Source organism: Symphalangus syndactylus, chromosome 21, assembly GCF_028878055.3.
Source record: "Symphalangus syndactylus isolate Jambi chromosome 21, NHGRI_mSymSyn1-v2.1_pri, whole genome shotgun sequence".
Classification (NCBI taxonomy): Eukaryota; Metazoa; Chordata; class Mammalia; order Primates; family Hylobatidae; genus Symphalangus; species Symphalangus syndactylus.
In genome coordinates this window covers 7,938,240-7,962,972 of record NC_072443.2, presented here as the reverse complement: position 1 = coordinate 7,962,972, position 24,733 = coordinate 7,938,240, and the positions used below count along the sequence as shown (strand labels likewise).

Below are 24,733 nucleotides of genomic sequence, written 5' to 3'. Positions count from 1 at the left end.
TTGGCTTTGCTGTGAATGTATTTTTTCCAGCTATCATTTTGCAACTATTCTCCAGAATCTGCATTCATAAATTTAAATAATTAAAGATTTTTAAACTTTCACCTTAATTTTTATTGAAGTTTAATAATTTAAATTAAAAACACCTCATTATAATTTTCCAATGAACAGATTAAAAATGTAGTAATCCCAAAAAAGGATATGAAAAGATAGTATTAACTCTCAGTTTGCTTCATCATTAGTATAATTCCTTTAGCAGATTTATCTGTAGAAATCTATACAAAGTACCAAGTTTTATTTTAATATGTTCCCACAACAGTTTCCACTAAACTCTCATAGGGTTATGTTCCCCTAGATCTAATGTGGCACTACAAAGGGCTTGAACATCAAAGCATGTAAACATGGACAAGATGGGTGAAATCAACATTAATGAAATCTTTGTGCATTCAGAAATGATCAAACAGTGGAAAACACATCCATTTAACCACTGTGTTATTTTACATTGTTTTTAAAAAAGTTTGTTCGTTAGGGAATATTCCAAGTTTATTCCTATGTTACTACATATTGATCAACACCTAAATAATTAAGGTACTATCATTTGAACACAATGTTTATGTGTTCAAAAATATGTGCCCACCATGTCTAAGGCGGTATCTTATGTCTGTCAGAGAATGAAATATTATGTATATGTATACCTCTGCTATCAAGAGCTTTGTACATGTCTCACATTCATATATCAATGGTTACCTTGGGGATAAAAATTCTGGTTTTGGAAAAGAAAATTATTTCTATGATATTAGTCAAAGGAGAAGTTGTATTTATAAAGTTTATATTTCACAGGGGAAAAACTTAAATTTTGTGTTACTGCATTTTTGTAGTCTGCTGGGAACTTATTCATTTGAAAGCATAGTATTGTTATTCACTCTAAGAAATATATATTTGAAAAAGAAAACTGTTTTAAATATAGTATTTACACCCATATGTGGATTACCAGAAATATTTTCTTTTCTCCCAAATAACTATTGCAGTTTATAAGCAAGCAATAAAATAAATGACCAGCATCATTAATAACAAGGAAGTTACCAAGCCAATGACATTTTAGAGTGGAAGTAAAGGACACACTTTTCATCAAAGAGTGAGGAGGATGTGAGCATATGGATAACAATCCTGTTTTATACAAACTCAAGCCAGTAAAAGATGGGTCTCCATTTAATAGGAAGTATTTTGCAGTGTAAAATTTAAAATCACGAAATTTGTTACCTCTACAAATCAATTATCCCAGGATTTAATGGATTCTTTAATATTTTCTCAATGAGGCACTTGATTGTAAACCCAATTTTTACAATGATTCATCTTCAAGGTTAAAAATGCTTGACTTAGGGATCATGATTAAGTCATTTCTTGGTGTCCAAGGGGTATTGGTTCCAGAACCCTGACTATACCAAAATCCAGGCATACTCAAGTCCCACAATTGGCTCTGTGGAACCTGCTTATATTAAAAGTTGGCCTTCCATATATGTGGGTTTCTTATCCTGCAAGTACCATATGTTCAGCCTGTATTTGTTTGAAATATATCCCTGTATAAATGATCCTGTGCAGTTCAAACCCATCTTGTTCAAGGGTCAGCGGTAATTAGAAAACAGCATTTTCTGATAATGTGAATGAGTCATATCACTTCTTTCAATGTCTTGCCATTGTGTGTAGAATAAATGTAAGCTCCTTATTATAACCTAGCAAGTCCTGCATGATCTGGCCTTGAACTTCTTTTCTACCTTATCTTGGGCTGTACCATTGTTGTCTGTTTTGTGCCAGTCCTATTGATATTTTTCAGTTCTTTCAACAGCTAACCTATTTCCTGCCGCTAGCTCAGGACTTTTGCATTAGCTGATTTACTTTTTGGAATACTGGCCCTGGTCTCTAACATTCTTGACCTCAGGCTATTTTTAAATGGCTGGCTGTTTCTCGCCATTTAAGTAAGTCTTTATTTATGTGTGCTTTTGTGTTTTTACTTTCCTTAGGCTGTTAGTTCTGGATGGGCAAGAATCATTTCTAGCTGTTCACAGTTGTTTTCCCAACACATACCATGGGAATCCTGTTCTGATATAAAACACACACTTGTTGAATAAACTACTGTCATTGAGGTATATTTTATCGGCAAAATCCACTAAAAATATAAAAGCAATTGCAGAAAACACTGTTATACTTATAGTTCATATCAATAATATAAACCGAAATTATACACTATTAAGTGACATATGCATATGTTCGATATCACTTTCTCTTACACATATCTTATATCTATGCCATTTCAAAATTTCTTATTGCATTCTGTAATTTAATGAGTTAGAATCCAAACAGACATCTATGTAGCTATTTTACATAAATAACTTTATTTAGTGCACCAACGCAATTATTTTAATTTTTTACAGAGAAGAATACAGAAAAAGACTATTAATGTAGAAGCAATTTAGATAATAATCAATATAATTTTATGCTTCCAGAGTATGCATATAACAGGGGCAACCCAAAATAAAAATAACGTCAAAATATACATACAGTCAGTCAAATCACTAGCAACAATAAGTCAGGAAACAACTGATTTGAGTTTGAATTTTTTTTTCATTTGGAATTAGGAAACACCAGCATGAAAACCAGATTGAAGTCCTAGTATCTTCTCAATTCATAACTTTCCTTGTAATCTTTATCTTATTTGACTAGTCATATTTTATATATTCACATATTTGAAAAAATTGTATATTTGAGATAAGGTTTTTAATGATACTTGCCTTACTTTCTTAGATTTTTGTCATTTCATTTGCTTCTAGAAATGTTATTAGGAATTGCAATTTTTATTGAACTTATGTGATTTAAAAAATATATTATAATTCAGTATTATTAGTGACTTTCTTTACTATATCAACCTTCTAAGACCTACTGGATGAAATAAATATATACATACATCATTTCCCTTTTTTGAGCCTTGGATTGAAGTTTTTCCCAGGGATTTCAATTTTAAACAGTTATGTCCCACCCAGTGAATTGCCTCCAGAAAATTGATTATTGTATGCTCGGCACTATATTCCTCACCCTGTCTCCAGAAGAGTCCTACCATCTGTGTGTTCCTTTGCAGAATATTTCCTCCAGTTTGACATCTCAATTTAGAATTTAGTAACATGATTGAGCTTCACTATGAACCAGACTGTGATTGTGGTCATAAATTTCTTTTCTCTGGAAGGCTGCCTCTCAAATGTTCATCAGTTAGCAAGTAAAGCTAGTCAGTTCTAGATCTTGCTCATTCAATCTGAAAATAATATTCTAGAAAGATAAGATAACTTTATGTATACATAATAATTACCATGTAAGCCTGTTTTAAAATCACAGAAATCATTTTAAAACCCTCTTACTCTTTTATATTGCCTTGAGAGACTACAATTTTCTTTTCATTTTGAAATTCTTTCCTTTGCTTTGGATTCTTCCACATTACAATATTTGAAGATACATTCGTAGAGGAACAAAAGTAGCCTGGTGAATATAAATGAGAACAACTCATCAAGTTCACTTTTTCCTTGAAAAATTATATGTTCATTCAATAAACTATGGTTTGAATTTTTGAGAAAACACTGAACATTTTATGGAGTGAATTAAATATGGATAAAATAATAAAAACAAAATATATTTTAAAGTCTTCATTTCAAAAATCTATTTTTGTTATGAAGTCATATATTCGTATTTATTCTATTTGACTAATTGCATGTTGTGTAAACAAGTTTGTGTTCATTTTGAATTTTGGCAGGGTAATAAGCAGAAAAGCTAAGAATAGAAAGAATTGACTTTGTACAGATAAAAGTAAAAAAAATGTTGAGAACTTTAAAAATCTGATAATGTTTTAAGACATGCTAAACAAATGCAGCTACTAGGTAAGAACATAAATCATCCTTTAAATAAAGTTTCCTAGGATTTTCTAAGTGCTCCCTGAAGTTTGGGATTTTGTAAATTAAGAAAAACTTCAGTGATATGGCCGAGTAAAACAAAACTAATGGGAGAAATTAGAAAAATGTATTTTATTTAGAAATAATAACTGTGCTGGGAATATTATAATAAAGAAAGCTGAGATATCACAATAGTGCAAAACATTTTTGAAATGGAGGGGAAGACAATGATGTTATGTTTCACCTACAGTACAAATTTCTCCACAGCTGGCTGTGATCCGATAATCAAGAATTTATTCTAAATATAAGTCCTGTCATAGACACAGCACATGGTAGCTAGTTTTGGTATCATGTTATGTGTTATCTGGGTCACCTACTCACAGGTACTGTGTAGGTAAACTAGAAACAATCCAGGGGTTATCCCATAAGTTCCCTGGTCTGCTATGAGCGGCCTAGAAAACTATTATCACATTCTGGAAAAAAGAGAGGTAAAATTTCTACAGGAGAATTATAATTCTCTGGGTCAGGAGCTGTGGGAGCCACTGTAAATCTGAAAGAGCCTTTTGTCATGGATCAGAAGCCAACAAAGAACTAGGGCCAAGCTTTGGGTACACAAGAGTTTCTGCTCCCAGAGTTGGTAGCAGAATGGGCTGCTCACAATGGCCATAGTGAACACCAGGATCCGGTCTACAGGATTGTAAGGGCTGAAGCTGCCAATTTGGCACTGTTACACTCTGATATCAGGAGGCGAAAGCCCTTCCAACCTTTTCTGGCCTTGCAAGACCCACTGCCCGCCAGCTTTGTTTCTTCCCTGCCTTGGTCTGGCAGTTGCAATGGAATACAGGTCTCCAAAGTACTTCCTGTCTCTATGGAAACTGGCAAGCGGCACCAGACTGATGGCCATGCTCCACAGTGGCTGGGCAGAGTGGTGGCACAGAAGGTGGATACCAGGTGTTGTACTCTAAAAGGCAGGCTGAATTCAAATGGATGAAGTAGAATCAAAGAAAAATAAAATATTATGTGGTTGCCTAGGACAGCAGACAACTTGAAGTCTTTCAGGCAAACCTAAAAGCTGCAATAAAATGATTTTTAAAAATAACTACACAATTCTAAGTATTTGAAAGAACAGAGGGGCATTCCAAAAGTGGAAACATTTTGCACTTAGTTATTAGTCTTAATTTTTCCTCTAATTTCCTATCTCACATGATAGAGCATTCATTGCACTTCTCTCGAGAATTATAAGCCGGCCTTAATGACATTTGTACTTTTCAGTCCAATAGGCTTTAGAATGCAATATGTGCTTCAGTCCACACAACTACTGAGCCACAACTTTCACATTAGAAGGTTATTTGTTTAGAATGCCTTCAGTAATTTAGTGGAAGTAATAGCATGCTATGTGTGCATTTAGATATATTTTTAGACTCTAATTTAGGCAGCAAGAATGATCTTGAACTTTCTAAGACACAGTTTCTTTGTATAAATACCCCTTACCAGTTGATGGAACAGATGACGGAGTGGGGGTGGGGGAGAGAGAGAGAGAGAGAAAGAAAGAAAGAGAGAGAGAGACAGAGAGAGAGAAAACAAAAAAAGCTGAAAATAGTTGAGGGGAAAAACTTAAAGAATAGTAGGCTAGCATTGTACTTCATTTAAACATGTGTTGCCTCTTTCATCATTTCCTGTTGAGTTTTTTTTTTTTTTTTTTTGAGATAGAGTCTCACTTTGTCACCCAGGCTGGAGTGCAGTGGCATGAACTTGGCTCACTGCAAGCTCCACCTCCCGGGTTCATGCCATTCTCCTGCCTCAGCCTCCCGAGTAGCTGGGACTACAGGCGCCCTCCACCACACCTGGCTAATTTTTTCTATTTTTTAGTAGATACAGGGTTTCACCGTGTTAGCCAGGATGGTCTCGATCTCCTGACCTCGTGATCCGCCTGCCTCGGCCTCCCAAAGTGCTGGGATTACAGGCATGAGCCACTGTGCCTGGCCAGTTGAGTGTTATGTTTAAGAACTGTTAACTTATTTTGTATCTCCTGATCCATTTAGCATTTGTGTTTTCACAACCAAGACATAAGAGGACCTTAATATAAGAACAGTATTTTTGTTAAATGAGGTTCTTGAGAGAACATAAAAATATTTTAAAAACAATGAAAACATGATGTATGCTACTTGATTCAGGTGTCTATGTCTCTGTTGAATTAACTAATTTTGTAGATTAAGTTGACAGTTTTCGCTAAGGACAAATACATGCCAAAATGAAGGGTCAAAATACTTGGTATTGTTTATCTCATGAGACTTTTATACTTTATTATTGAAAAATTGTGTCTTAAATACTCTTAACGTCTTGTTTTTTGTTTGTTCCTCTTCACTGTTTTAAATCTGGTTCTTCCTTTGAAAAAGTTTTGCTCATTTTTAGGAACTAAAAAATAGTGAGAGGACTTAAGTTCCTCTTAAATAGCTCACAAAATTTGATCATTAACCCTCAAAAACTACCAACTAACTCACTTCCTCTCAAACGTGCAAAGCCTCAATCTCTGCCTGTCTGTCTAGGTGTATCTCGGGTGATTATTGCTCTGAGAGAGCAAGCACTCATGTGCAGTGTGCACTGATCCACTGCTATGGCCACATTTAATCTTTCGCACAGGAAGAGAGATGGAGAAAACCATTGCCACCACTCATCATCCAATCAAGAATTAGCAAGGCTTGAAAGATGTTATTTTCGAAAGCAGAGTGATGCTTTGGGATCAGTGTTAAAACATGCATCATCTTAGTCTCTTTCAACAATATTTATTTCGAAGATCTCTCTTTACTACTTCGCTTATTGCTTTTCTGCTCTAAGGTCACATCATAGCCTATGACAGAGGTAAGAGTGGCCATAATCTTAGAATTGTCTTCTTTATGTCCTATGTGATAGTGTGCTGGATTCTTGGTGGTTAGACAGTGAAGGCACCATGAAACATTTGAGGAAGGGACAGCTCTTAACTAACTGAAGTCAACAGGAGTCAAGACTCTGTTCACTTGATTCTGAACTTGATAATTCCTAACGTATTCAAAAAAGGTTTGACCATTCTTTCTCTAAGTATATGACAGATGGCAACATTGAAGGAATAATGGCAACTGCTCAGTCTGCTATTTAAAGACAGGACCAGGAGAATTATTTTTTCAAGATATTGAACTATTGCTCTTCATTAAAATGTATTTCATGGCAATAAATTAAAAACATTATTTCTGCATAACTCCTGAAACTAACTTAAATGGTTTTCAACCACTGGTGTTAGAGAGAACTAAACTTGGCAGCCAAAGAAAACCTAGCAATTCAAGATCACTGTTCACAGAGTAGAGGAAAAGAGAGCCTATCTGAAGGATTTTTACTGGAAGAATTGTGGGTGCGAATGGGGAAAAAGCTAAAAATATGCACAGAAGCACCAAAAAGAGATATCAAGGATGGGTTTCAGAGGTGTGCTGTAAATGTTTAAGCACATGCTCTATGGAGAAAATCATTGAGTTGTGGTGTTTGCCAACTTCCCTAGTAAAAATACACCCTCTGTGGTCAGTTTCAAGCTGCCAACCTATGTCACTGAGCATGAATTGAGACGAGTTGCACCTAGTTGATGCTGTGGAGCTGGTGTGAGCCAGCTCTAGCATATTAAGCTTTTACTTGGATTTCAAATGTTCATTCACTTATTAAAAATAGGTGTAAAAGGTCTAAATTCATCTTTGACATGTTTGACTATAAACTATGTTTTGTTTTTATCACAGTTGTTTAGTCAGAGTTGAATTTACCTTATTTTCCTGGCCACTGAAAAGTCTCTATTAAAATGGATGTTGATGCAAGATAAATTAGACGAGGAAGAAAAGGTAAAATACTTTCAGAATCACAGAAGTGCATCTACCTAAAAAGGCTTAGGTAGGGCTTATACTTAATATTCAAAAAATGTTAATTATATTTTTCCCTCTAAGGTGCATAAATATGGCACAGTCCTGTCATTTCAGGTCTTATTTTAGGGTTTTAATAGTCAGATATATCTGTTCTGGATCACCATCTGTTTTATCTTCATACATATAATCCTTATGTATTTTACTTATAATTTTAAAAAGTCTTAAGATGTGATACTAATATATCTTTAAGGTTTTTATGATTTAAATTTTCCATATATTTTCTCAGTGAAGAATCAAGTCTTTCTTTTCGGCCTTCCATCTTGACCATGAACAAATGCATGAGACTTAAGTCACCTTGGTCATTCTGCTGTCAAAAGGGCCCCTGCAAATGCCAGCCATTTTTTTAAGCTGGTGCATTTACTTTAGATGATGAACACCTTTTGAGAGCTTCTATTTACTATACAATATGGTAAACAGTGTAGCTGATTAAAAGATAAGTAAGATGTCCCTGTTAGGATAACCTTAATTAGATTAGAATCAAGTAAGGGAGAGAGATATTTACACAAATGATAAAAGGAAGTAAACACTAGAAGGAGAGGAAGAAAATAATAAATGTAACTTGCTTGGAAAAGTAGCCAGCTTCTAAGATTCCCAACAGAAAGTTTTGTTTCTTTTTAATCCTGTCATATGCTTGTTTGATAAGAATGACTCCTCTGAAATCTAGGATGGTGGTGAGCTTAGCCAGACCCAGTATTATTTTAAAATAAAGTCTCGATGATATGACCAATGTATATTAAAAATCCTTGTAGATGGTAAACAAGATCCATACTGTGCCATCCGGGCTGTCTTCTTCCTGGTCATCACACTCTCTCCTAAAGTATCTAATTACTTTGCAGACTCCTTAGTAAGCTTCTCTTTCTTTACTCATCCTTCAGATGTTGATTCATACGAAGCAAGGCACATAGTAGGTTCTCTATATAGTAGGTCATCTATGTAATTATTGAATTAAGGCCAAGATTTTTACATTTTAAAAAATGTATTTTAATTGACAAATAATAATTTTGCATGTTTTTGGGGTATGATGTGATTTTTTGATCTATGCAAACATTACAAAAATATTCCATCAAGCTAATTAGCATATTCATCACCTCACCAACTTAACCATTATTTTTGTGGTAAGAACATTAAAAATCTATTATTTTGGCAATTTTGAAATACACAATATATTATTATTAATTATGGTTACCTGTTAGCATACTAATTTTGCTAATTTGAAAAATTAGTAACTTCTTTGGAAAGACTCTAAGATTGAACGGAGACCTTGAACCATGAAGAGTTAAAAGATAAAAGTAGCAGCTAACTCATGCTCTCTTCAGGTTAAAATCAAAAGTAAAAGACAAATCATAGCTTTGAGACTTTTGACTATCTACAACAAAGCTTTTGAATTGATTTTGGAAACCACATATCCCAAGGGCATTTAGGATTAGGAGATTCTCCACAGAAGTTTGCTCTGTTTTGGGAAAAACGAAGTTATTTGACTGCAGGGATTTTAGGCTGGGGGTCCTAGGGAACTAAAGTCATACTTCGAAGTCAGAATACATGTGGGGAGAAGATGGAGGGAAGCCAGTCTAATCTCCAATCTGGAAGAACAAGGTATAGGCAAACTAGTGTATATTAAATATTTGGCATGTAGAGGACTCTAACAAACATTAGTTTCTTTCTTCTATGGGCCAGTAAGAAAAAATAAATTATAAAAGTAAGGTATCAATGAGATAAGATATTTAGGGACAGTTAGTTATCAAAAATACATTATCAAGAGGATAAGATATTTAAGAACAGTTAGTATGGACATCTTAAATTTCCAATTTAAAGTTTCAAATGGTGACTCATTTGTTTTCATTGTTGTCTGATTTACATTTAAACAAACAGGGATAAAGCCTTTGTGAATAGATAAGAATAAAAATGTTGAACTTTCAGAACAAACTCCAAATGGTTCATTGACTTTGTTTCACCATGAAAAAATCGCTTCACCTCCCAGTGTCAGTTTGCCCATCTGTGAAATGAGAAGGATGATATTTTCTTATGGGAATGTTTTGAAAATTGTTTTGTAAATGTAGTGGATGAGATTTTCGCAAGCATCACTGCTCTTTTTCCACTTCTTTAAAGAAGCAAACAGTCTTATTTATGTACTGGTTGATCATCAAAATGTCATCTGGGCTGAACTATGTATATTTTTATTAGCAGTTGTGTGCTTTTTATTGCTTAAAGAATAACTCCCTGATTGCTCAATTTATGTATTAGATCAATATCGGGGATCCAAGAAAAGTGTTTTGAAACCATTTGGAGCTTCATATTTGTGAGCTCCTTATCTCTGGTCATTATTTCTTCTTTCTGTCTTCATGTTTTCTCTGATGTGGTTTTTTGCCTCACCTCACTTCACAAGATTGATAGTTCTCCATGTCACCTTGCTAGAGGTCACCTCTGAGCTGAAGGCAAAACACATCCCACTCTGGCTCCTGTTGACTTTCAAGTCAACTATCAAGGAATTTATTCCAGACATTTTCTAACCTGAATTTAAAAACTCCACCCTAAAAATACAGGGCGATGGCAGCTCTGAGAGGTTGGCATTGAGGAGACAAAGCTTCTGATATCAGATTTTTTACTTGATAGGCTTAATTTTGTAAGGTGGTCACGAACCTCTATGCTTGTGTCATTTAGGTCTGGAAAGAAACTTTCCCCTTCAGAATCTTCTGTCTCTTATGATGCCAATCAACAGGCTTCTGGGTAATAAGATTCTTTTTTTTTTTTCCAGTAGGGGAACAGCACTTATCAAGCATTTTATTTATTGAGCCACAAATAGCCTGTATTTGCACAATAAGAAAATTACCTGTCTGGCCAGTTGTAGTGGCTCACGCCTGTAATCCTAGCACTTTAAGAGGCCGAGATGAGCGTATCACGAGGTCAAGAGATCAAGACCATCCTGGACAACATGGTGAAACCCCGTCTCTACTAAAAATGCAAACATTAACTGGGCGTGGTGGCACGCACCTGTAGTTCCAGCTACTCGGGAGGCTGAGGCAGGAGAATCACTTGAATCCAGGAGGCGGAGGTTGCAGTGAACCGAGATTACACCACTGCACTCCAGCCTGGCAAGAGAGCAAGAATCCATTAAAAAAAAAGAAAGAAAAAGAAAAAAAAAAAAGAATATTACCTGTCCACAGCAGAAGTGCCCAGTTTTAGGAAAATCTTTTTGTTACACAGCATTAAACATTCTCTTTTATAAAGTTAGGTGGAAACTTGTTATTTTTTGGATAGAAACCATCCGAGTTTTAGAACTTTATAATTTTTTTTTTAACTTCAAGTTCTGGGATACATGTGCAGAATGTACAGGTTTGTTACATAGGTATACATGTACCATGGTGGTTTGTTGCACCCATCTACCCATCATCTACATTAAGTATTTCTCCAAATGCTATCCCTCCCCTTACCCCCCTACCCCAACAGGCCCTGGTGTGTGATGTTCCTCTTCTTGTATCCACATATATGTTCCATTGTTCAACTCCCACTTATGAGTGAGAACATGCAGTGTTTGGTTTTGTGTTTCTGTGTTAGTTTGCTGAGAATGATGGTTTCCAGCTTCATCCATATCCCTGCAAAGGACATGAACTCATCCTTTTTTATGGCTGCATAGTATTCCATGTTGTATATGTGCCACATTTTCTTTATCCAGTCTAACATTGATGGGCATTTGGGTTGGTTCCAAGTCTTTGCTATTGTGAATACAGCTGCAATAAACATGCGTGTGCATGGGTCTTTATAGCAGAATGATTTATAATCCTTTGGGTATATACCCAGTAATGGGATTGCTGGGTCAAATGGTATTTCTAGTTCTAGATCCTTGAGGAATTACCACACTGCCTTCCACAATGGTTGAGCTAATTTCTACTCCCACCAACAGTGTAAAAGCGTGCCTGTATCTCCATATCCTTTCCAGCAGCTGTTGTTTCCTGACTTTTTAATGATTGCCATTCTAACAGGTGTGAGATGGTATCTCATTGTGGCTTTGATTTGCCTTTCTTTAATGACCAGTGATGATGAGCTTTTTTTTTTGTATGTTTATTGGATGCATAAATGTCTTCTTTTGAGAAGTGTCTGTTCATATCCTTTGCCCACTTGTTGGTGGGGTTGTTTGTTTGTTTGTAAATTTGTTTAAGTTCTTTGTAGATTCAGAATATCAGACCTTTGTCAGATGAATAGATTGCAAAAATTTTCTCTCTATTCACTCTGATGATAGTTTCTTTTGCTGTGTCAAAGTTCTTTAGTTTAAGTAGATCCCATTTGTTAATTTTGGCTTTTGTTGCCATTGCTTTGGTGTTTTAGTCATGAAGTCTTTGCCCATGCCTATGTCCTGAATGATATTGTCTAGGTTTTCATCTAGGGTTTTTACGATTTCAGGTCTTAATGTTTAAACCTTTAATCCATCTTGAGTTAATTTTTGTATAAGGTATAAGGAAGGGGTCCAGCTTCAGTTTTCTGCATATGGCTAGCCAGTTTTCCCAACACCATTTATTAAATAGGGAATCCTTTCCCCATTGCTTGTTTTTGTCATGTTTGTCAAAGATCAGATGGTTGTAGGTGTGTGGCATTATTTCTGAGGCCTCTGTTCTTTTCCATTTCTCTATATTTCTGTTTTGGTGCCAGTACCATGCTGTTTTGGTTACTGTAGCCTTGTAGTATAGTTTTAAGTCAGTTAGCGTGATGCCTCCAGCTTTGTTCTTTTTGCTTAGGATTGTCTTGGCTGTATGGGTTCTTTTTTGGTTACATATGAAATTTAAAGCAGTTTTTTTTTTTCTAACTCTGTGAAGAAAGTCAATGGTAGCTTGATGGGGATAGCATTGAATCTATAAATTACTTTGGGCAGTATGGCCATTTTCACAATATTGATTCTTCCTATCCATGAGCATGGAATGTTTTTCCATTTGTTTGTGTCCCCTCTTATTTCTTTGAGCAGTGGTTTGTAGTTTTCTTTGAAGAGGTCCTTCACATCCCCTGTAAGTTGTATTTCTAGGTGTTTTGTTCTCTTTGTAGCAATTGTGATTGGGAGTTTGCTCATGATTTGGCTCTCTGTTTGTCTATTATTGTGTGTAGGAATGCCTGTGACTTTTGCACATTGATTTTATATCCTGAGACTGTGTTGAAGTTGCTTATCAGCTTAAGGAGTTTTTGGGCTTAGACGATGGGGTGTTCTAAATATACAATCATGTCATCTGCAAACAGAGATAATTTGACTTCCTCTCTTCCTATTTGAATACCCTTTATTTCTTTCTCTTACCTGATTGTTCTGGCTAGAACTTCCAATACTATGTTGATTGGAGTGGTGAGAGAGGGCATCCTTGTCTTGTGCCTGTTTTCAAAGGGAATGCTTCCAGCTTTTGCCCATTCATTATAATATTGGCTGTGGGTTTGCCATAAGTAGCTCTTATTATTTTGAAATATGTTCCATCAATACCTAGTTTATTGAGTGTTTTTAGCATGAAGGGGTTTTGAATTTCGTCAAAGGCCTTTTCTGCATCTATTGAGATAATCATGTGGTTTTTGTCATTGGTTCTGTTTATGTGATGGATTACATTTATTGATTTGTGTATGTTGAACCAGCCTTGCATCCCAAGGATGAAATGACTTGATTGTGATGGATAAGCTTTTTAACGTGCTGCTGGATTTTGCTGGTGGTCCACTCCAGACCCTGTTTGCCTGGATATTACCAGTGGAGGCTGCAGAACAGCAAAGATTGCTGCCTGCTCCTTCCTCTAGAAGCTTCATCCCAGAGAGGCACCTGCCAGATGCCAGCTGGAGTTCTCCTGTATGAGGTGTCTGTCAACCACTGCTGGGAGGTGTCTCCACCTCAGGAGGCATGGTTATCAGGGACCCACTTGAGGAGGCAATCTGTCCCTTAGCAGAGTTTGAGCACTGTGCTGGGAGATCCGCTGCTCTCTCCAGAGCTAGCAGGCAGGAACATTTAAGTCTGTTGAAGCTGCACCCACAGCCATCCCTTTCTCCAAGGGCTCTGTCCCAGGAAGATGGAAGTTTTATCTATAAGCCCCTGACTACGGCTGCTGCCTTTCTTTTAGGGATGTCCTGCTCAGAGAGGAGGAATCTAGAGAGGCAGTCTGGAAACAGAAGATTTTTGTGGCTGCAGTGGGCTCCACCTAGTCTGAACTTCTTGGAGGCTTTGTTTACATTGTGAGGGGAAAACTGCCTACTCAAGCCTCAGTAATGGCAGACACCCCTCCCTCTATGAAGCTCGAGTATCCCAGGTTGACTTCAGACTGCTCTGCTGGCAGCGAGAATTTCAAGCCAGTGGATTTTAGCTTGCTGGGCTCCATGGGGGTGGGATCCACTGAGCAAGACCACTTGGCTCCCTGGCTTCAGCCCCCTTTCCATTGGAGAGAACAGTTCTGTCTTGCTGGAGTTCCAGGTACCAGTGGGGTTCCAAAACAAAACAAGACAAGACAAGGCAAGGCAGGGCAGGGCAGGGCAGGGCAGATTCCCTGAGGGAATCTCCTGGTCTGTGGGTTGCAAAGACCATGGGAAAAGCATAGTATCTGGGCCAGATAGCACCATCCCTCACAGCACAGGACCTCGCGGCTTCTCTTGTCTAGGGGAGGGAGTTCCCTGATCCCTTGCACTTCCTGGGTGTGGTGACACCCTACTTCTGCTCGCCCTCCATGGGCTGCACCCACTGTCTAACCAGTCCCAATGAGATGAACTGGGTACCTCAGTTGGAAATGCAGAAATCACCCACCTTCTGCCTTGGTCTCACTGGGAGCTGCAGACCGGAGCTGTTCCTATTTGGCCATCTGGCCCGAGAATCCCCGGTAATAAGATTCTTATGCCAATAGTTCCAGCATAACCTCAAGTGGTGCTTGTAGTAATTATCGAATCATTACAAAACTAAAGAAGAAAAAGGAAATATATTTCATGGATGTGATTAAGTCATTATAGTGTTCTTGCATATGTAAATTATCCTTGACTTAATGAACTACCTTGCTTACATAACAATATTTTAACCTGGTTCTAGAAAGTCATTCTTACCCACGTTAATCATGGTTATCACACTTAGCACAGTTTATCTTCAGATCATCTTGCTGAAGAGAAATTTATGTATTATGTATCTGTGTGCATAAATTTTGATTAAACTACTAGAAGTGCACTTATTAAGTAAATTTATTGCATGAATTACTTTAACAAATTAGTAAAATGCTTAGGAAGAGCAGAACCTTGATTACATACTGATGATATCCAAATTAACAAGGGTCATTTAAAAATATGTATTTTTCTGATTATAAAAGAAATATGTATTACTTGGAGAAAATCGAGAAACTACAGAAAGGAACAAAGAAGAGTATTAACCTGTATCACCTAGGATTAATAATTTAAAATTTGAATAGATATTCTACACTTTTTAAAGAGTACTCCCACTGTTTTACACAATACAGTTTGTATTTCTAAAACGAGCTAAATCTACAAGAAAACCTAGTTAAGTGGGATTCTTTTTTTATTTCCTTTATCAGAAATTGAATCTAAAGTTTGAGTATCCATATTTCAAAAACTTTATTCAGGATTATAAAAGCTACCAGGGAAATATTTTATGTTTCCTCTACTGCTTTAGAGAGTTCAACTCATCCAAAATTATTTCAGTGCTTTATCTTCAACAATGACCAAGTTTAGTACCATATTAACTAATGCAAAGCCTAGGGAAAGTAATAATTATAATATTACTATTTGAATATAAATCTTTAGGTATGCCTAGGACAAAAAAAGTTTCCTAGAACATGTAGGGAGTACAAAGGAGTCTTAATTATATGTCAATGCTGTTGTTCTCAGGATTTTCAATTATTTTTCTGTCTTTTGTAATACATAGTTTTGTTGTTGTCTGGTTGTTTTAAATTTTATTTTGCATGAGAAGTTAAGGCCAGTGGAGATCTTGCGCAGTTAATCATTTTATGACTTTCATTTAATCAACATTTTCTTTAATCCCCTTTTAGGCAGCCAAGGGCAGTTTCCACTAACACAGAATGTAACCGTTGTTGAAGGCGGAACTGCAATTTTGACCTGCAGGGTTGATCAAAATGATAACACCTCCCTCCAGTGGTCAAATCCAGCTCAACAGACTCTGTACTTTGACGACAAGAAAGGTGAATACATTTTCTTTCAAATGTTTTAATCATATTCTAAAATATCCTAATTACAATGAATTTATTTTTCTGAGATGATTCAAATTATTCCTTTTGATTACCAAACTGCTGCTGCTTGTATTTAAACATGTTAAATATTAAATACTTTAGTTTGCAAGTCATAAACACCAAAGATAACCTATGTCAACTTTTTAATAAAATAAACACTCATAATTCTATTTCAAAAATAGTTTTATGCCTTCTCTTAACAACCATTTCCTGTCTAGGTACCATATTTTCTCACTCTTGTAGCTATGTTGTTATAGTTTGAGTTTTTTTCTTTCTCCTGATAATATAATATTATTTTTATGAAAATTAGGTTTATGTATTTGGAAGATGCAATATGATTTTGGAAAGTTTAATGATTTTATTTTCATGAATTTGCTCTGAAAGTAAGAATTGTAAAAATGATTCACATAATGTTGAAGTATTTCATGTTTCCAAAATAAACTGAAATTAAGAAAGAAGCTGTATTTTTTAAAGTTGTATTGGACTTCATTAACTAATTTCAGCTTCTTACTGGATAATAGATTTTGATTAAACATTCCAGAGAAAAAAGGAAATTCATGTTATGTAATTCAAACAAACAACTAAAAATGCACACAAATGTCTAAGCCTTCATCCATTATTAGATGAAAAAGTGAATCCATAACTGTAATGAAAATATGAGACTGTTGCTTAAGATACATGTATATTATATAGGATGTAAATAACTATTTATATATTAGCTATTCTTATTCTTAAAATTAGCTATTAGTCTTAATATATTTTTTAATGAATCTGTGTAGGTAATAGATAACTTCAAATCAGTTCTATTTAAACAATTAAAATATCACATGCAGTCTAATAAATGTGCTCAGTCCACCTTTAATATGTATTCATTATATTTTGTTCATTGTTACAATTTTTCCTCTTTGAGGTCCTCTAGATTTAAAACGAAATCTTTAGTTTGTTTTGAATATTAAATATATAATGAAGGACTGATGAAATATCTAATTCATTTATTTGATAAATATTTATCGAGATTCCCTTTGTACCAGGCATTAAAATTAGGGAGCAGAAAGTTAATAGTATCTGACTTTTTAGGGAATACAGTGTAGTGGAGGAGACAGACAATAAAGAAACATGCAAATGAAATACATTATATAGTACATTATATAGTACATTAAAAGGGGACAAGTGCTATGCAGAAAAATGAACCAGAGATAAAGGAAGTGTTAGGGTCCTCCAGGGAGACAAAACGAATATATAGATAGATAGATAGATAGATAGATAGATAGATCAATTGATCGATATTTATTTTAATAAATTGGCTCAAGTAATTTTAGGGTCTGGCAAGTTTGAAAAATGCTGGGCAGGCTGGTATGCTGGAGACCCAAAGAGATTCTGTTGCAGCTCATGTCCAGAGGCAGAGTCAGGGAGAATTTCTTCTTCCTTAGGGGACTTAGAGGACTTCAGACTTTCTCATAAGTCCTTCCACTGATTGAGTGTGTCCTATCCACATTATGGAGAATAATCTGCTTTACTCAAAGTCTACTAATTTAAATGTTAAACTCATCTAAAAAAATACCTTCACAGAAACATCTAGATGATTGTTTAACCAAACATCTGGGAATAGTGGCCCAGTCATATTGACATTCAATATAAAATTATTGACATATTGACAGTTAATACAAAATTTACTGTCATGGAGGGTTAATACCTAATACTCAAGTAGAACTTTATTATTTAGAAAGATTTAATTTGCAGTTTTAGTTTTCTTTCCAACAAATGAAGTTCTATTAGTTAAAAAAATTAAATACATACACAAAGTCACTCATAGAGATTAAACAATCTTTTTGCTTTTCATATTAATTAATTACAAATATTAGTAAATAAATATTTAAAGTGTATGCTCAAATATAAGGTGGTGCCAATTTTAAAGACATGTCTCATTTGCTTAAAACTATGATGCAAAAGAGAATGTTCTAGAAAAAAACAGACTTTTAGAAATGTTCATTAAACAACTAAATATATTGTTATACCATTTAATTTGTCAACTTGATTATACATACATATTTAAAGTAATATGGAAAAATATTAATTTATAAATATTACTTTTTTCCATCCCTGTGTTTAGTGAAACAATCTTGCTTATTAGCAGTTTTTGAAAGCGTAGCACACTATCAACAACAAATTTGTCCTAAGCAGCAACTATAAACTTTTATAACTTTAGAACATTTTTTGTTGTTGTTCATTCATCCCACAGGTGTATAATGACAACCTCCACTTTGTAACAACTCTTGTACTGCTTTTTAAGGAGATTTTTAAGAGTCATGTTTACAGTGACATCTCCAATTGTGAGGTCAAATCCTCAGGCACAAAGACAAAATCTATATGAAATGCGCTTGCCTCCACTTTTAGTGATTCTATAAGTTATCCTCTAAAAAACATCTAAAACTAGAAAACTAGAATTGATTTGGGATATTTCAAGCTAATATATCTTTCCTGGAGAAAACAGAGAGCAACTTGCCATAAAAGATTTGCAAAGACTTGAATATAAGGCAACCTCCTCTTTTCTGAGGGATAATTATGAGGAGAAAAAAAGTCATGCCATACTTGGGAAATATGGTAATATATTCCTGCATCTTTACACTGCCTTAAAATAATAAATACACCAGTTCTATGAATTGTTGAAGTATGCACTTTTTTTTTTTTTGGTTTTGTTTTGGGACAGGGTCTCATTTTATTGCTCCGGGAGTTCAGTGGCACGATCTTGGCTCACTGCATCCTCCGCTTCCTCGGCTCAAGCAATTCTCCTGCCTCAGCCTCCCGATTAGCTGGGAGTAGAGGCATGTGCCACCACGCCCAGCTAATTTTTTTTTTTTTTTGTATTTTTTGTATAGACTGGCTTTCACCATGTTATCCAGGCTAGTCTGGAACTCCGGAGCTCAAGCGATCCTCCTGCCTTGGCCTCTCAAAGTTCCGGGATTACAGGCGTGAGCCACCGTGCCTGGCCGGCACTGACTTTACTTAATTTTCCTTTCCCAGATGCTGTAATAGCTTAGTTAGGTTGGAAAAAAGCCTATGTATGTGTTTGTGTTTTTAGTATGATAGGTTTCTGTTTTGATACTATGCTTTTTCTAACTCTATTGTGGTTCTAAACGTCAGTTGCAGTAAAACAACAGAGAGCACTGAAGAAAGAAATCCTTTGGCAATCTTACATATCTATTCCCTCATATGTCAGTGGTTCAATTTCTTTCTTCTTTTTTTTTCTTTTTTCATCCTCACCATCTGTTCCCAAGAGTGGTTCAATTTCTATGTGATATCTTAGTTGAAGGGATTCTTGGACAGTAATACCTATCAAATGCAAGAGTTTGAAATTAAAAGCATTTTAAAAGATTCCATATTACAATTTTCCACACATCATCTTCTAATCTGCATCTGCCTCTCACAAATTTTAAGGCTTATCTTGAGCAAGCAAGCATTCCAAGTTGTACCAGACCCTAAGTGAAGAAGGTGAGCATGAGTTAGACTAGAGTAATGCATAGTTGTTGTACTAGTGAAGACTGCACATGAGAGCCAGAGAGAAAAGGGAAGGAATGGGTTGTCTGTGTCATTGATTATACCATCTCCTGCAGGGGGCTGCCACTGTTAAAGCTTCATCTATAGCCTCATTCTTCTTTCTGTCTCAGATTATGTTGCCAGTGGTTTTTGCCCTAGCTACACAGTAAAATCACTTAGGGGATTTTCAAACACAGTCTTCCAGGGGTATGCAGTATCACAATATTTTAATTATATATCAAATGATTATAAAATGCAGCTGTGATTGAGACACTTGGGTTTAGGCAAGTCAACTCTCTGAAGAGTTCTGCACCCCTGAGCTTAGATTTCTGTATTGATAAATGTTACTGAGCATGGAAGGAAGAAAAGGGAGGGAGAGAGGGAGGGAGGGAGGAAGGAAGGAAGGAAGGAAGGAAGGATGGATTTCTGTATTGATAAATGTTACTGAGCATGAAAGGAAGAAAAGGGAGGAAGGAAAGAAGGAAGGAAGGAAGGAAGGAAGGAAGGAAGGAAGGAAGGAAGGAAGGAAGGATTTCTGTATTGATAAATGTTACTGAGGATGGAATGAAGAAAAGAATGGAAGGGAGGGAGGGAGGGAAGGAGGAAGGACAAACTGCTCAGAAAAAGAACAAGTGCTGATCACTGCCTCACAACCATTGCTACTGCCACTATGAGCTCCGAGAGGCATCCCGTAGCATTTCATACTACCTGGAAGTGTAAGTTTCCAAGCGTCCTGGCTATGAATGAGAAACTCAGGATGGCAGCCCACATGTCATGTTAGAGTTGGAAAAGCCTTGTTTACATGAATTTATTGACTGAATAAAAACGTGCTATGAGTGGTCAGTTGAATCAAGTAAAGGAGAATTAGGCTGAACCCCCTTTCCTAGGGGTCTCTGTCAGAGACTTTAAATGTGAATATTCATGTAATCCTAGCTACTCAGGAGGCTGAGGCATGAGCATTGCTTGAACCCAGGAGGCGGAGGTTGCAGTGAGCCGAGATCGCGCTACTGCACTACAGCCTGGGTGATAGAGTGAGGCTCTGTCTCAAAAAAAAAAAAAAAAAAAAAGTGAATATTCAGGAATCTTTTCCCTGGGGAGATAGGTGTCTACTGGAGGAACTGGCTAAGGTGAAACTAATACTGTCATATTTCTCACTGAGGTAAAATAAAGATGAAGGCAGCAAATTCAAGCTTTTACAACTTTTTACCATGTTTAATGTGATCAGTAGCTTGTGTCCATTGATAAATGGAAAAAATAAGACCAAACGATCAAGGATATTTCTCCACAGACATTCAGCTAATGTCTGGTAGTGAAGAACTTAGAATCCAGGTATAGCTTTTGCCTTGATTTTAACTGAAATATTCCTGCGAGCAATGGCATCTGGACGCCATGTCATTTTAAATGTAACCTGGGCAGCCTCTGCCATTGATCTTGACAGCTTACTTTTGTTAAAGAGCAGCATATCATTTCAAACTATTGAAGATATACATAGATTAAGACAGAAGGGCCAGGCATGGTAGCTCACACTTGTAATCCCAGCACTTTGGGAGGCTACGGCAGGTGGATCACCTGAGGTCAGGAGTTTGAGACCAGCCTGGCCAACGTGACAAAACCCCATCTCTACTAAAAATACAAAAATTATCCAGGCATGGTGGCGGATGCCAATAACCCCAGATACTTAGGAGGCTGAGGCAGGAGAGTCACTTGAACCATGGGGGAAGAGGTTGCAGTGAACTGAGACTGCACCATTGCACTCCAGCCTAGGCATCAAGAGTGAAATTCTGTCTCAAAAAAAACAGAAACAAAACAAAACAAAAAAGACAGAAGGATACATTATAGTCAACATTGTCCAAGAGAACAGTCCATAATGATGGGAATATTCCATATCTGGGCTGAGCTGAACAATTCAGTTGTCACGTGTAGATATTTAAATTTAAATTAATAAAAATAGAGTAAAATTTAAAAATTTGGTTTCTGCCACACTAGCCATATTTCAAGTACTCAATATCCTCCCATGCCCAGCACTTACTGTTTTGGAAAGCACAGTTCTAGATGCTGACTCACTCATCAGATGTCATAACAGACCTTGTCCAATTCCAGCCTTGGCTAGTGGAATATGTGGTTTCTAACTGAGAAAGCCCTTAGGCTATCATAAAAACATGCATCAAATATTCAGTACATGATTTCTTTTTTTTGCCGTTTAAATTGTACAGCTTTAAGGGGGACATTGTGGCACAGGAGACAGAGAGTCAGATCTGAATTTATATTCTGCCTCTGACACCAACCAGCAGGGTAATAAAAGGTGTTCATTGACACCCCATTACTGGTGGTTGGACCAGAATTGTATTTTAACGAGTTCCCTGTCTCTCTTGTGTGCACCCAAAAATCAGAAATCATTAGCCTACAAAGTCGAAATTCAATTACAATTCCACTTCATTTCTGTACAGCCTAAGTATGAAGCCTTTTTCTATAATACTTAAGAATCTGCAAAAACTAAATAAAAAATAAGAATCAAGAGGAAAATGTATACATCCTTATGGGTCAGAGAGACCTAGAATAGATGTAGCTAAGGCAACATTCACTTGTTATAATCCTCTTCTCTTTCTTTTTACACAAATCTTAGCACCTTTCTTATAAATAGTTGATAAGCATTTGGAATAGAGTGGGTATAGGGAGACAGAGCGAGTGGGGAGTAGAGGTCATTGAAACACCACATAAATGCTGTGTGGTATTTGGCAATGGAAAAAAAAATCAATTAGATCATAGTGTCTGTTTCTCTGCAAGTGCAGAAAAAAAAAAAAACAATTGAAGTAGCACAATCTGATCACTTAATGCTCAGGAAAGAACACTTCAATTCCTTCCTATTATTGACAAAAATACTTTGAACAAGCATCTCCAGGAGCCCATAACACATGCATTCAACAGATACAGCTCTGTGAGCTTGTATATGTTTTTATATAAAAATGTAGAATACATGACTTTTTTGTGATTTTCTTCTCAATATTTCTACTTTAAATTTTTTTAATAATCCTTAAAAATTTCCTAAAGAAATCAAAATAAAAATCTATTAAAGACATAGCTTAAAATCATTGATGTTAATTAGCCAATTATTCTAATAATTTTACACTAGTACTGGGAACAATGGAAGAGGAAAAACATGAGTAAAGTGTCCTAAAACTAAGACTGATAAAGAGAAGAAAAATGAGATGAACCAGAATTGGAGGTACAGGTTCTCCTGGCTCTATGCCAATCCGTGCCACCTGACTGTATATCTCCACAACTGCTATCAATCAACTTGACAGGCTTTATTAAAGATTAACTGAGTAAAACAGATATTGCATTTTGGCTACTATTATCCTTCTTTTGTTTTCTTTTAAAAATGCAGCTATTATATATCTGTACAATAAAAATGTGAAATTAATAATGATAGCTTATAGTTATACAGTAAAGTTATTAGATAACTTTCAACATGTTTACCTTTTCTCTTTGTGTTCTCAACAATACTATATAGTAGACATTCCTATTTTATATGTAAAGATACTGAGGTTTACATATTTAAATAACTTGAGTAGTAAATGACAAAGCAATGAAGACACTTGAGTTTTCTGTCCAGGTGAGGTGGCTCACACCTGTAATCCCAGCACTTTGGGAGGCTGAGGTGGGTGGACCACTTGAGGTCAGGAGTTTGAGACCAGCCTGGCCAACATGGTGAAACCCCATCTCCACTAAAAATACAGAAATTAGCCGGGTGTGGTGGCATGCACCTGTAATCCCAGCTACTCGGGAGTCTGAAGCAAGAGAATTGCTTGAACCCAGGAGGCAGAGGTTGCAGTGAACCAATATAGCTTGGGCAACACAGCAAGATCCTGTCTCAAAAAAAAGAGAAACTTGAGTTTTCTTACGACAAGTCTAATTCATTTCGTGCTTCATTATGCTGAAAAAGACTTCATTTTCTCCCCGCCTCCCTCCCTTCCTTCCTCTCTCCCTCCCTCCTTCCCTCCCTTCCTCCCTCCCTCCCTCCCTTCCTTCCTTCCTTCTTCCCTCCCTCCCTCTCTCTCTCTCTCTCTCTTTCTTTCTTTCTTTCTGTGGGAATTATACTTTCTGGTTCTGTATTTCAAACTCACTCTTTCTGATTGATCTCTTCAAAACATTTTTTTTTTCTTTTTTTATTGTACTTTAAGTTTTAGGGTACATGTGCACAATGTGCAGGTTTGTTACATATGTATCCATGTGCCATGTTAGTGTGCTGCACCCATTAACTCGTCATTTAGCATAAGGTATATCTCCTAATGCTATCCCTCCCCCTCCCCCCACCCCACAACAGTCCCTAGAGTGTGATGTTCCCCTTCCTGTGTCCATGTGTTCTCATTGTTCAATTCCCACCTATGAGTGAGAACATGAGGTGTTTGGTTTTTTGTCCTTGTGATAGTTTACTGAGAATGATGATTTCCAGTTTCGTCCATGTCCCTACAAAGGACATGAACTCATCCTTTTTTATGGCTGCATAGTATTCCATGGTGTATATGTGCCACATTTTCTTAATCTAGTCTATCGTTGTTGGACATTTGGGTGGGTTCCAAGTCTTTGCTATTGTGAATAGTGCCTCAACAAACATACGTGTGCATGTGTCTTTATAGCAGCATGATTTATCATCCTTTGGGTATATACCCAGTAATGGGATGGCTGGGTCAAATGGTATTTCTAGTTCTAGATCCCTAAGGAATCGCCACACTGTCTTCCACAATGGTTGAACTAGTTTACAGTCCCACCAACAGTGTAAAAGTGTTCCTATTTCTCCACATCCTCTCCAGCACCTGTTGTCTCCTGACTTTTTAATGATGGCCATTCTAACTGGTGTGAGATGGTATCTCATTGTGGTTTTGATTTGCATTTCTCTGATGGCCAGTGATGATGAGCATTTTTTCATGTGTTTTTTGGCTGCATAAATGTCTTCTTTTGAGAAGTGTCTGTTCATGTCCTTTGCCCACTTTTTGTTGGGGTTGTTTGTTTTTTTCTCGTAAATTTGTTTGAGTTCATTGTAGATTCTGGATATTAGCCCTTTGTCAGATGAGTAGGTTGTGAAAATTTTCTCCCATTTTGTAGGTTGCCTGTTCACTCTGATGGTAGTTTCTTTTGCTATGCAGAAGCTCTTTAG

General features: G+C 36.3%; 1 protein-coding gene across 6 annotated transcripts in view; it reads left to right on the top strand.

Annotated features, from left to right (window-relative positions):
* CADM2 (cell adhesion molecule 2) overlaps window positions 1-24,733 on the top strand; it is a 1,117,716-nt gene that overhangs the window by 831,348 nt on the left and 261,635 nt on the right. For all 6 annotated transcript variants that reach the window (XM_063630530.1, XM_063630529.1, XM_055260304.2 and 3 more), the window contains one exon: window positions 15,847-15,996. In XM_063630530.1, the coding sequence (XP_063486600.1) occupies window positions 15,847-15,996 (150 nt within the window). The remainder of the gene's footprint in view (window positions 1-15,846; window positions 15,997-24,733) is intronic.